At 39.3% G+C, this 14,715-nt stretch overlaps 1 protein-coding gene across 1 annotated transcript in view; it reads left to right on the top strand.

The window, feature by feature from the left end:
• The window catches only part of LOC145405064 (thioester-containing protein 1 allele R1-like), a 74,157-nt gene that overhangs the window by 45,644 nt on the left and 13,798 nt on the right, over positions 1–14,715 (top strand). The window contains exons 9-20 of the mRNA XM_080276567.1: positions 2,282–2,415; positions 2,869–2,989; positions 3,759–3,902; positions 5,126–5,260; positions 5,673–5,727; positions 8,511–8,799; positions 9,887–10,004; positions 10,306–10,492; positions 10,769–10,929; positions 11,322–11,460; positions 12,160–12,278; positions 12,996–13,135. Of these exons, the coding sequence (XP_080132693.1) occupies positions 2,282–2,415; positions 2,869–2,989; positions 3,759–3,902; positions 5,126–5,260; positions 5,673–5,727; positions 8,511–8,799; positions 9,887–10,004; positions 10,306–10,492; positions 10,769–10,929; positions 11,322–11,460; positions 12,160–12,278; positions 12,996–13,135 (1,742 nt within the window). The remainder of the gene's footprint in view (positions 1–2,281; positions 2,416–2,868; positions 2,990–3,758; positions 3,903–5,125; positions 5,261–5,672; positions 5,728–8,510; positions 8,800–9,886; positions 10,005–10,305; positions 10,493–10,768; positions 10,930–11,321; positions 11,461–12,159; positions 12,279–12,995; positions 13,136–14,715) is intronic.

Genomic DNA, 14,715 nt, shown 5'->3' on the forward strand with positions numbered 1-14,715 from the left:
AAAGAGTCCAGTGGTTTTGATAATCTTATAGTTTTGGTGGAGTAAGCAGATATATTAATCTGTCCACTATCATTCTTAAAGTCCTATATATAAGACTAAAGCTTCACATTTTCAGGGCATTTTAAAGCTGTATATAACAGTGACAGATTTAAGTTCCAGTCTTAAGCATTCTGTCCAACTTTCATAAGTAATCAGTTCTTATAATCTGTAGCTGTTCTGTACCTTAATATTTCTTAAACTACTGTTGTGATACTTATTTCTACTGTTTTTCTTATTGGTATATAATAATCTTTCATAAGTAATCAGCTATTCTGTAGCTAATCTTTTAACATCCCACTAAGGGAAATTATGGTACTTATTTCAACTATTTTTCATATCTGATATACTTAGTATTCAATTCTTCAGTAATTTATAGCTATACTGTGTCTTGACATATCTCTGCCAGTATTGTTGGGATACTTATTTCAACTGTTTTTCATATCTGCTGTAATATCCTCACTTCATTAACTGTGCTTATTTCTTGGAATAATTACTGATCCAATATGATACTTCATTTGATTTGAAGTTAGCTACTTATGCATGATTTTGCATGATAATGTTGCATGCTGCTGTTGACGTGTATGGTCGTGGCGTCACCAGGTGGGAGAAAATGTGGAACTCTCCCTCACCACCACCATGCCGGTAGGTCACAGATGTCAACAATCCTTCCTTTCATCTCCATGCCCATCCTTACCTTGTATATTCTCATCACCCATCTTTCCTTCATTTCGTCTCTTCACACATTACTCCCTCCTTTTATCTCCCTACCCATCTCTTCCCTCCTTTCATCTCTTCATCCTCCTATTTCTCAGTCCCCATCCTTCTCATTGTTCATTTCTTCACCTGTCCTTCCAGCCCTTCATGTTTCTTCAATCATCCTTCCCTCCCTTTACAATTTCCAACCATTCTTCCCTCATTTGTCTCTCCACCCATCCTTCCCTCCCTTCATCTGTTCTGCCATCATCAAAATCATCATCATCAGTCATTGTAACATGTTTAGAATGATGACATCTTCTTCCATATCATTTTAGCTGCTACCAGATGATTCTATGTGAATTAGGAAAACATCATAATAGTGAAGGTGTTCAGGAAGGCTATAACTAACCTCTCTGGTTTAAAAAGTCCCTCCAAAGCTGAATAAAATCATGTGGTAGCAGAAGGAAGAAATTCAAAAGTACAGCATTATATTGAGGGGGATAACTGTGGCTGTCTTGTATGCATGATCTGGGTGGATCTGTTGTAAAGCAAGGCCCTCGGAAGTAATTTAAGACATGTATAAAAGGAGAATACAGGAAGTTGTATGTATAACTCCCTCCCCCTCACAAACTGGGTATTCACTATAATATCCTGTCTTGTAACACAATAATATTGGCAGCTTGCATGAAATTTTTGCAAAGAGAAGTTTCATTTGCATTAAGTAGCATTTCTTTTGACACTTGCATAAACCGTAGGAAGATTTATTGTCTTATAACACAGTCATTCAGCCCTTACATTCATACACCCACTACTTCATTCCAGTTCTCTATCATGGTCATAATTCATATTTTTGCTTCAATTGTAATTTCATTTATTAAGGATCTCTCATTTTGGCCTTCCCATATTTGTCTTACTCCACTTGGTTTTTCTCTTTACTTGGAATTCAAACTTATCAAATTAAGCTTATCCTCTATGTACATATACAATATCTTTTCATATTACATACATTTGCCATAGTTTCCTGTAGTTCCTCATTATCATTTTTCCAGTTACTGTAGATGTATACAGTAGTTCTTATTTCACTGTCACATTATTACAGTGTTGTGTATACATGATACTGGTTTATCATGTACTGTAGTTGTTTTAAGTTTACTACCTTCCAGCATTATACAATATGCAGTATTGCTAAAATTTCACCTGTTATAATTGTTTCACTTCTGTTGTTTCCTGTACTTGATCTGTAACCTTTTATTCACAGATTATTGTATTGTTATGGATATAAATGTTTTTCCACCTTTCGTTAGATCCAGATTTTGTGTCATCATTTTGAATTTATCTTTGGAAAGTGGAGGCCTGGATGTCCACCACCATATCAGTCTGTTTATTGAGGTGGTACAGTACAGCAGGAGTATATAATAAGAGACCAAAATCTTATCACGGTTATCCTATTGGCCTCAACCTCAGAAAGTAAGACCATACTGATCACTCACCCAACTTACACATTACTTCAGAGCAAACCAGAATGATAAACTTATCAACGTTGCAGGTGGGTGAAGAGGTGTTGGTGGGACTGAATGCAACACAACCATTGGTCTACTTTGTGTATGAGGTGCTTGGTCGAGGAGATGTGGTGTTTGCACAGACTCTGCAAGCTCACCAGGGCACAACTCACACCTTCAGGTACAGTCAGCTTGATTCTGGGTGGCGTCCATTTTACTTTTTTCATGATGCTACCAGGTGATTTCCTTCAGCTTATAATGGCCTCTTGTATTGAAGGAGTTTATTAGGTTTAAAAACTAATCCTCCTACCAGTTCAGTCGCTCCTCCTTACAGGAATAAAATTGTGATAGGGCAAGAATGAAATAATAAAAGTTTCACCCAGGATCAGTGAGTTAAAAGTTTTAGTTCTGTACTGATAAAATGCTGTTTTAGTGTAACTGTTTAAACATACTTTTGAAAGTTTTGAATCATGATTTTAGGTGTTCAAAATATAGCTCCCCTCTACACACACACACACACACACACACACTGAATCAGAACCAACTAGGAATGAAAAAATGGGGGTTAAAATAATGAAATAGCTTTAAATTCTTACCATTATCATAATATTTATGACATATACTTGTGTGATAGGTTTGTTGCAACGCCTGCCATGGCCCCACGTGCCCGTCTGTTGCTGTATTACATGAGGGATGATGGGGAGATGGTGGCTGACTCACTGCACTTTGCTGTTGAAGGAGCCTTACAAAATGAGGTGGGTTATGAGCTGGGACAGGCATTAACAGAGCCTTGTTGTTTTTGTTGTTGTCACCCCAATTTTTTTTTTTTTTTTTTTTTTTTTTTTTTTTTTTTTTTTTACATGTCCAACTCTGGGCAAAGGCTTCAGTGCCTATTCATCTGAACATACACTAAGAGATCTTTGTGGTTACCGGGTAAATGGAAGTTGCTTTTAGTAATCAGGGGATAAGAATGCGAAGGGATCATTTGCATGCCTAGCAGAAACTCATCCCTGTTCTCCACAGTGGACTCAAGGATAGTTAGTATGTCTTATTATCATCCAGTCATTTACTGCCCCATCAGGGGTACAGGGGCCTTGGACTAGGCCACTTACCCAGATAATTAAGGGAAGAATGATAAGCTGTTTGCTGCTGTGTTGGTATTATGTGAACAGTAAACCTTAGCACCCTCTTGGATGTAAACCCTAATGTGTCCAGTCCTGTTGGAGTGCCATAAACCACAAGACCATCAGTCTTCTATTACTTACTTGTATTTTTACCACACAGAGTAGTAAATATTTTTTTGGATTACAGGAACACTTTTAGGTTATCACTCAGTGTAGCATTACTTCAAGCGAGTGGATGGTGGGTGTTCCTGCCTTACAGAGATTCAAAGACAATTAGAGTAGTATAGCAGGCTCCTAAAGAAAGAATAATGGGTGATTCTAAATGAAGAGGAAAGTTTGACTTAATGAGTTTAAGGATAGCTGTTCAGATTCAAAAATATCACTCAAATATGGTCATCAGGTGACGGTGAGTGTAAGCCCCAGCACGGTTGATGCAGGTGAAGAGGTGGCCATCACAGTGGCCACCAAACCTAATGCCTTTGTGGGGGTTTTGGCCATTGACCAGCGTGCCCTCATGCTTGGCACCCATAACCACTTGTCACAGGTCAGTCCCGTATTGTTTTGGTCTCTTTATATTGGTTATCATGTACAATCTAAGACACAACTATCTTCCCAGTTCTGTCCAAAGAAAATTTACACCAGGCAAAATACAGTGAACAACCTATACATTATCTACTAGTGTGTGTTTCAAATGGTTCAATTTTTCTGCCATATATTCGTCGAGTTGTGTCTTAGATTGTACATAGCATTTTCCCAATATCATTGAATATCTATATCTTTATTGGTTATCATCTACCTTTTTTCCTGGCATCATGTCTTTGTTTATATTGGTCACAACATCTACAGTATCTTATCAATCAATTACTTCCTCTTATTGTTTAGCACTACAGTAAGTTCTTGCCTGACAGATCCATAACACCTTTCAGCTCAGTTGATTATCAGATGTAATCAAAATGGAAGGAAAATTTATTCTGGTTCATGGTGGAGATTCTGTCCTTTTACAGCTTATTTCGCATAGGTTAGTGACAAAATAAGACAAGACTGTGTCCCTACATCCTTTCCATATCACTTCATCATGACAAGTGCCATAATCTACTGTTAATCTCATTATAGCTCAGCATTCAAGATGGATAGATGACAGTTTTATGCTTAGTTTAAAATGAACTGTATAGTATAAAATGAACTGTATAGTAACCAAGAAGACTCGTTCATACATTGTAACTAAGACTCATTGATTTTCATGCAACTATGACTTAGTACAGGTACTTGAGCTGTGGGAGACCCAGTTCCATCAGGTAGGAACAATCCAAGTACTGTACAGTAAAACCTTGATGTAACGAACTTCAATAGACCGGAATTCACTTTTACTGGAATTGAGGAGCTACCAGACTAAATTCCTATATATCGGAAAAAGTCCAATAATGCCAGAAACAGTCCGGACTGCCTGACCACTTCAGCTATGTTCATCACAGTAATGTAAATAAGAGACTTGTTTATCAGTGTACAGTACAGTATTATTATATATATTATACCATTTGATTATTGTAGTGAAGGTATAATACAGTACAGTACTGCAGTGGTAGTGAAAACAGTTTAAAAACCTTTGGTGCGAACAGGACTAATGTTTGGGTTAGCAGAGGGAAGTCTGGATGTCGCTTTGATCGGAATTCGGGATGGCTTGAGCCCCAATTAGTCCGTTATAGTGAGGTCTTACTTGTGTTAGTCTGCTTGTGGTCTATGGTTAACTCACATGCTACTGGCATACAGGAGGAGATTCTTGAGGAGCTTGAGAGTTACGACCCTGGACGTAGGAACCTGGAGGGACCATGGTACAGCCTGCATCGCCATCGTCGTGCACTTTTCAACTGGCATGGCACAACCACTGCTTCTGATGTCTTCCAGGTACTTAGAAGGGGGACCACATGGGTCAGCACTAACAAAAGCCAGAGATAAGGCACAAATTAGACCTAATTACTAAGTCATTCCAGTAAGTTCATTGGACACCAGAGTTCATACAAAGCTCTTTACCCAGTGAATGTTGTAGAATGAGCCTTGAGCTGGATATGAATTATTTAGGTATTAGGTGTGATACTATGGAACGGACAAAGAAATACTTTGAGATGGACACCTGTACAGAATAAATATTGTGCCAAAGAAAATCATTGAAAGTGAGGTTAAGGGCAGTGTTGGTAGTGGGTGTGTCTAATTTCATTTGACATGTTTTCCTCTGTTCTTGCATTCTGACCCCTACCTTATCCCACCTTTGGGTGGTAAAAGAGGTCAGGACGATGATGACGATATTATTTTGTTCCAGAATGCTGGTGTTGTGGTATTAACAAATGGGCATCTGTATGACTTCAACCCATTCTGTGAGTACTTATTTATCCACAGCAAGTGTGTGTTTAAAATGTATCTGTAATTATCTTCTGGACACCAATGATATATCCAGTGCTTGTACAGGTAAATTAATTTAAATGATGTGCAGAATTATCGTTAGCTGTTCATGTCTTCAGTATTTACATATACTGTGTGCAGCATATATTACTTGTTCTTTGCAGTAGGAAGTTGTAGATTTAATGTGAGGCAATAATTTTGCATGTCAGGTTTGCTTGTTAATTAAAGATTTGTGAGATATGTTGTTATATGTGTGGAATATATGCATATAATGTGTGTGTTATGGATGCTTATAAATTTTAACTTGATTTGGTACGTATTTTTTAGATGTGTCATATGCTTTAGATGGTATCAGATTGAGCAACCATATAATAATATCAGTCTTATTATTCCTGGTACTGAGTAAGCATGTGAATGATGGAGGATGCCTCATTTTCATTATAATGCCAGTTAAATGTGTGTAAAATGTTCAAGCTGTTCTACATTGCTGAACAGTGAGATAAGAAATGTCATTTTTCATTATCAGAATTAATGATAGAATTTATACATTGAGTAATCTGTCAAGCTCCCAGGGCAGCTAGAGTATGTGTGATTAGTATCTATTGTAAAGTAAAATGATAAAATTCCTGTAGACATAAGCAGTGGTGGCATGATGGCCCTTTTTGCTAGCATCTAGGCAGGACTTTTTATACCCATGTTGCTTGCTGTGTTGAATGTGCTTGTGCTAACCTTTCTGGGGCTAGAGTCACAAACACAATTATAATCAATTCCCTGTTGCAGGAATTGATTGTAATTGTTTTCATACAGTAGACAAGAACAGGAGAAAGTAGAGTCTTCCTGTATCTCAAGTTTTTCCTGGAAAAAATAGATCTAAGCCATGACAGGAAGTCAGTCATAAATATATTCAATAATCTCAACCTCAGACTTGTACTAACATTGCACTAACCCCGGCCTGCCTCACGTACCCCCGCTGCCCTGCCTTACGTACTCTGCTGTGTTCAGTGTACTACCGGACCATTGTGGATGATGACCCAAGAGACCTGAGGGCCATGGAGTCACAGGTACCTGGGGCCACATTGGTTCCTGGGCCTCAGACACCGGCCCCACGCACACGCTTCCCCGAGACCTGGATATTCACCGAGAAAGATGCTGGGTAGGCTTGTCCTGCTCTGCCTGTACCCATCTGACCTTAACCCCTTCAGTCCAATGACATTATTAATTTTAATCAAGTTATCACCAGATTATATTCTTCAACTTAAGGAGGACCTCTAGCATGCATGCCTGTACTCTCTTGGCCTAACTATAGCACATTTGTTCTAACCTGATGAAGATCCCCAATCCCTTCCAGCTCAAATGATTGCCAAGTATAGTCAGACTGGAGGGTCAGTTTCACTCTTAACCAATGAGGATCACTTCTACTTCATAATTATGGCAACCATAATTTAGTATTCAGGTTGTGGGAGAAGCCTGCTCCCCACAGGTGAAAACAAACTGACTAGCTTTGTCTGCCCGTTTTCCTTCCCTCTCCTTTCTTGGCTTGCTCTGCCCTGCCTTGCTACTTCAACTGTTTACAGTACTGTATTGCCTTTCTGGAGCCATACCATAGCTTTACGTATTCTGCATGTGACTCTGTAGAAACCTGTCTTGGTTTACCTTGTCATCAGAACTGCCAGAAACAAGAACTTACAATTGCCCTCATGTTGGCGATTTATTTTTTTTTAATTAACTTCCTGTAACATTAACTAGTATGCCTTAATTAGTAACTATGACTTGAGACCATTGAAAAGGAAAGTGAGAAGCACATGTAGAGGGCAACCATTACATTATTTCATAATGCAGACTGACAGATAAAATGGGCTTTACACTGACAGACTACATGCTGGTAAGTGAAGTTATCTCCAGATAGCACACTGAACCCAAGACCAGTTATCTTGAATGACTTAAGAAATAATTTATACGAGGCCACACTGTTTTGGCAATAGTAGACACTGCTGACAGTATAAAGATATTCTGACAACTGCTATGAGGCTTTGCTGTCAATATAAGGATATTCTGAAAACTGATGGTGCTACAGGACACTGTTGACAATATACTGATATTCAGACTACTGATACAAGACTCTGCTGCCAGTATAATGATATTTGGACTACTGCTGCTGCTTTGAAAGACTGCTAACAGTAAAAGGATACACTTGACAATTGCTGCTGCTCTGAGAGACTGCCAACAGTATAAGGATACTCTTGACAACTGCTACTGCTGCCTAACAAATAATATGCAGTAACTGTGCAACATCCTGCCGGCCTGTTAAGTCCTACTAGAGAGCCACTAACAGCTGTGTTGCCACCACTGCTTCAGGCTAACAGGATTATGTAATGCAGCTATGAGAAATACCAGTGCATTACCTCAAAAGTGATTGAAAAAAGTACTGGCCTCTGCAACATCAGACGTTGATTGGCCACAAGTATTGCACAAGAGTCTGAGTATTGAACAAATTAAAGAATAGCTTGTGTGTGATATGGTGGGCCAAGTATGTTTATGTAGTTGATGTGTGATTGAGGGTGGTGGATGGTTGCTACTGCTCCATTGATAATTCCTTCTGTAGTTATTTTTGATGAGGAAGAATGGGGAATTTGGTATGTGTTGGAGAATTATGGGAAGTTGATCCAGAGAGTATAGTAGTACCGTTTATCAGTATGCCAGCTAATTTCAGTAGTGTTGGAGAGGTAAGCCAGAGTAATAAGAAACAAGACTCCCACAGTGTCTGGATGGCTGCCTCCTGGTGATGGCCCAGTTGATGGCACATCTTGGGATCCACACCGTCGTCCCTTTGCCATCAACGGTTCATTTGGCCGGGAATTTGCACCCCCCAACGCTGCAACTGTACGTCCTGACCTGGGCCCGGGACTTGAGTACCATTCCCCTACCCGCCCTCCTTTGGCTGGACCCTATGCCTTCTCCTACTTGCCTCCGCCTCCAGACTCTCGGCCACGCCTCTACCTCAACCAGTATATCCCTCCAACATGGCTGTTCCGGGATGCCAGCACCACGTGCGTCTCCATTCATCAGCCTAATTAACCCTGCCGACTTAACTTCACATGGACATATTTTACAAACCCTTCAGATCACTTGATTTTGGGCGACATTTATTTTAATTGTTCTTCCTGCTGCCAGACAGTTTTATTCAACTTAGGGAATGCCTCATATAGAAGGTGTACTAAGGCTTTACCTGTAATGGAAAAGTCATTACTCAGTAGTGTATTTTTCAGCAGGAAAATTGTTTTGCTGCTTTTTACCTTCATTTACCGTACTGCACATGACTAACTTACCATTGTTATTTCAAGAGACAATAAGCAAGTCATCAGAAACTATCATCATTGTCATAGTCATCATCACCATCATTGTTGCCATTGTCATCATTACCATCATTGTTGCCATTGTCATCATCACTTCACATTCATGTAAAGCTGATGATAATGTAATACTAAACAACCATGACATCAGTTTCTAGATCATTTTTTTTCCTATCAGTAGTTTGAACTTATAGCACTTTCTTCTGCTTTGTTGTTTAATTCACTACTCAGTTTACTGGTTGGCAGCACCCCTAGGTTTTTCTTTTTTTCCCCTTACATACACAAGTAAATGTCTAGATCATCTCTGCCCTTTTAAAGACTTGCATGTACTGAATTCACTTTTTATGGAATTTCATTTGGGATCATTTTGAGTCCTTCCAGTGAGTCTGAATCCTTATACAGTACAGTATTTTCTTCCCACCAGATTAATGGTAATTGATAAAAAATTATCACTGACAATTTAATTTATAGTATTACGCTACCTAGAAACTCTAGGAATTGAACTTTAATTTGTTTTTAAAATAAGGGCAATTCAGTTCATGATATTTTCTTTCTATTTATTTTAATGCTTCCGTAGATGTGTGATAAACTAATTACGGTTACTACTTGTCCCTACCTTCACCCTTTTGCTTGCCATGTTAATACAAACTTTATTATACCCATACTGGTATCACTACAATATCTTCTTCAGTGTGGCCAAACTAAATTATATTTATGTCAGGTCATTGTAGCAAAAATTCTTCAGACAACTGTTGTAACTGCTGATCTTCCATCACTGGAAAAGGTTTAATGGTGTGGTGCGGTTACGAGAGAAGGCGCCAGATGCCATCACCTCATACATCGTGTCTGCTTTTGCCATCGATGACTTCTATGGCCTGGGTGTCAGCAGACAGTCTTCTAAGGTACAGTACTTATCATATTTTATTTTGCAGTGGTTATAACATGTCATGGTAGTCATTCGTATCCCTCATAGAATATTATGTTCAGTGACATTGTGTGTAATTCAGAATGTTATTCTTTCCCATGTGATGGGCAGTGCAACAGGTGTGTCAGAATATTTAATAAATTCAGCTGTATTAAGCTTACTGTATAAAGTATTTCACATTCTCCTTAAGAACTTGTAAACTTACAGCAGTAGCAGTCATGTGAGGAAGTAAATGTGCAAAACACAAAGCTAATCCATCCTTCCTTTGTGCCCCATAGCTACGAGTGTTCCGACCCTTCTTTGTGTCAGTGCATCTGCCAGCAACGGGTGTGGTGCGGGGGGAGGCAGTGGCAGTTGAAATGGTGGTCTTCAACTATGGTGATGAGGATGTTACTGCTAATGTCACTCTTAGCAATTCTGGTGACTTCCTCTTTGCTGACTTTGCCAATGAGATTGATCAGGGGTGTAAGTATCAGCCTAGTAGACCGAATTTTTGTTGCCATTGTGGTCCCAGGCTCATTTAAGTGTAATCCCTGTAGAATCCATTGCTTACCCTTTTCAGTCAGATGTAATTTGTAATTTAATCTTGTTGCCAACAAATGGTTTTATAGGAGAGCCCACAAGAAGAGACGTTATGTATTGAAGGATCTAACCCCCCTTCCAGGATTAAAAGCATCAGGCTCTTGATAGAAGACTTAGTTTCCTGGTTTAATGTATTTTTACAGTTTTGTTTACCGGCAGCACCATCAGGCAGCAAAACTCGGCAAGTAACGGTGACGTCGGAATCAGGATCACCGCTGAGCTTCATGGTGGTACCACAGAAGCTGGGCAACATTGAGATTGTAGTCACTGCCACGACAGGCAAAGCCGTGGATGTTGTCAAGAAGCAACTGCTGGTCAAGGTCAGTTGTAAAGCCTTTGTTTCTCATTTAACTATTTTCCTACATGCTTACCTAAGTTACCCTTCACCTTATTTATCAGGACTGTAGCCTACTCATAGGCTAGTAGTGGAAAATGCTTGTAGTTTTATTATTATTATTATTTTTTTTTCTTTACCTCATATTGACCTTCCTTCTCATTAGGAGCTGCGAATGATATTATGACCTGCTAACCATCCTCATCCTTTTTATTTAATTTATTTATTTAATAGATTGTGTACTGCATATTTACCTTACAGGTCATTAGGAATTATCAGTGATGTTTGTGGCCTTCTGTCCGTTTTAGGCAATCTTAGAATGATGCTGAGTTTGAGAGATGTCAGAGTATTATACCACATCATGTTTGTGTCCTCCAGCCTGAGGGTTCAAGGCTGACAGTGAACAAGGCCATGTTGGTGGATTTGCGTTCTGAGTCCTCATACACGGCGGCTCTCAACATCACCACACCCCCCAACATCGTCAACGGATCCAAGGCCATCTCTGTCTCTGTCATTGGTAAGCACATAACCCCTGCCAAACTGATTCTTTGTAAGGTAGTGTACCTCCCCTGAGTCATTGTTTTATAACCAGTGTAAATTCTACCTCATATGAGGCTTGTAGCATGACTCATGCAAACCTTTGTGCTTCATATGAGGTCTGCAGCTTGACAAATGTTAACACTGTAGCCACACAATCTGCTTGTATAGTTGGTTGAACTTAATTTGGAATATTTTGGTCCTCGTTGTAGCTCATTTCTCCTGGCTCAGTTTTGGAATGAGACTATACTATGACTCTACATCCTTTCCATAGCACTTTTTTCATGACTAGCACAATATTCTAGTGTTAATCTCTGTTACAGCTCTGTAACAAATTAAAGTGGACAGAGCACAGAAACTTATGGCTGTATTTGTATTATTAAAGCTGAGAATGCAAAGGTGCAAGCAATCTTACAGTTTTTCTTGGACTGTAGTACAGTACATGTACTTAAAAACTGGACATGATTACTGTAATATTTTATAATGATGAATGCATACTATATACTATTTACATATAAGAAAAAAGGATGAGAGTAGAACATATATGATTAATTGTGTATTTTTTTACCAGTGGTAGTCAGTATCTAGCTTCAAAAAATTTTTATTTCATAAGTTGGTGAGTCTAAAATGTTCAGTTTGAAATCTTGCACTGATGAAGGTGAATATGTTTGTGTATCAGGTGATATTGTGGGTGCATCACTGACTGACCTGGATCACCTGGTTCAGCTTCCTACTGGCTGTGGGGAGCAGAACATGGCTAAGTTGGTGCCCAACATTGTTGTAATGGAGTATCTCAAGGTAAGTAATATATCATGCATGTCTACATATAACCATACATATATTTTATCATTGTTTTCTTCTAGTGTGTGTGAACCTGTTGTGTGCATCACCATGGTGATCAAAATTGTTATTTACCTTTATACTTGGTATGATATTCAGGGTTGTTCCATTAAGAAGTTATGATATATATTTACAGTACATGTACAGTACAGTATAGTACACTGGTAAAGGAATTACAGGTATTTGACTGAATTCACCCCCATGATTCCCCCCTTCTTCCCATCTTTATGTGGCTATAACTTCATCTCATCCTTCAGGTAGGAATAAGGATTGAAATAATGATGATGATGACAAAATTTGTGTCATATAGGTATATATGGTACCTCAGCGTACCTCTAGGTAGCTGACAAAATGTCAGTATGGTAACCATCTGTAAGGGCTGGAACCAAAACTTTATTATTGGGGTCAGCATAGGATCTGCTGAAAAACATGTTAATGACCAAAGTTAATCATCCAGATATCATAATGGGTGTTGGTTTAGTCATAGACACTGTGGATGCTAGTTTAGTCACACTTTGTATGTAGAGGTACCTCTATTGAATACATTAATGACAGACCTCTGTATTGTATTATACAGTATGGTATATTCATTCATAAAGTTTCCTTCTTCATAAGGTGATTAAATTAGTACAACAGCCTATAATTAGAAACATAATGTTGTTTGACTGCTATCAGACCAAGAACCAGTTGAGTGAGGCTGTGCAGGGTCGTGCCAAGCGCCACTTGCAGACCGGCTACCAGCAGCAGCTCAACTACCGCCATGAGGATGGTTCATTCAGTGCGTTTGGCACCCGTGATGACTCTGGCAGCACATGGTTAGTTGATAAGTTGGATTTAGCACATGCATTAACACCTTTACATTTTAATCTTGCTATCTCCTGACAGTTTCATTCAGCTTCAAGGAGACTTTTGAACTGGAGGAGTTTGATGTAGTCTTAATCAACTTATTCATTACAAGAGGTAGACAGTATCAATTAAAATTCTTTGGTGGTAGTTGGTGGAAGTCAAAGTACAGTACATGTACTGCAAAAGGAAAAAGATGTAATTATAGTGAAGGGGCAAAGGATATTAGCAAGGTCAGTGGTTAAATAAAGCTTTGTGTTGAAAGGCTGATGATAAACTCCGTGCAGGCGAACCCTGGTTTAATGATGTTGTTGGTTATGTAAAAACCCATTGCTAGGCGTGTATCGTAAATTGGGGACAATTTAACGTGTAAAGTATACAGTAGGGATGCCTTTTTGAGCCTTGGGTTTCCTCCCCAACCAAGTCCTGAACCACCCAAGTGAGTCTGAAAAAAAAGTTTAAAGCCAATCTAATGGCCTAACAGCTGTAAAAGAAGCTAACCTAAGCCTGACACCTGTAAATACTGTAACTCACTAACAAGTAAAATCTGAAAATCATAAAAAATAGGTCAGAAAATATCAAACACCTCTCATCACTTACTTCTTTTAAATTCATGTCTGGTCTTGTTCGTCATCCTTGCTGTCCTCCCCGAGGCTAGGGGACATGTGGTGCTCCCCAGCACTTACTCATCCTGCTCAAAGTCCTCAAACCCTATTTCCGGGGGAGGATAAGGGTAAGGTGGGGGGGTGGGAGGAAAGCCTAGCAAGGTGGAGTAATGGTAGTGGAAGACTTAATGGACCCATTGTTAAATCGGGGTTTGGTTATTAATAGGTGGGGTAGGGTGGTATTTCAACCCCCATCACTAATCTGGGGTATCGGATATAGAGGTATCGTAAATCGGGGTTTGCCTGTATTTGCTCTAATACTGTATTTGTATTTTGTTTATGGCTGTTTCAGTGGATGTATCATAGATGGTTTGTGTACAGTTCAGGTTTGGTAAATAATTTGTCTGAATAGGCTCAAGGTTTCTTTCATTACAAATGAGGGCAAAGCCCTCATCAGTCTCTTGTCCAGTAGTGGCATTTTCTCACGAGCGGCCCAACCCAGCCTGACCATATCGCTTTGAGAAGCTTATATCTCAGCAACCACGGGGCTGATCACTGCGTGGTTTGCACCATATGATAGCCCATTTCTTTAAGATTTGTTTTTGACAGGTTTCATCACCCCCAGGCAGTGCATGTGGGATGTGACATGTGCCAAGTGCAGCATGTTGAAAATCCTCTAAGAGGGCCACAGGCCATACAGTTTGTCTTAAAGGCATGAAACTTGATAGATAGATAAGATAACCATCGTTATAATCTAGGCATCCTCTGAGGGTAAGGCGACATTTCGGTGCTTTCAGATTTAAATGGCCTCGCTGGCAAAGACATTTTACTGGTTAGTATATATAGGTGTGTGTTGTACATCATGTCACCAGACTGTCAGTATGTGTAATATGTAGAATAATGTTGTACTGCATGTCATCTCACCAGACTGACATTGTCCATCTATC

This window comes from Coenobita brevimanus, chromosome 65 (assembly GCF_032717465.1).
Source record: "Coenobita brevimanus isolate Jiangsu-jjx chromosome 65, ASM3271746v2, whole genome shotgun sequence".
Taxonomy (NCBI): Eukaryota; Metazoa; Arthropoda; class Malacostraca; order Decapoda; family Coenobitidae; genus Coenobita; species Coenobita brevimanus.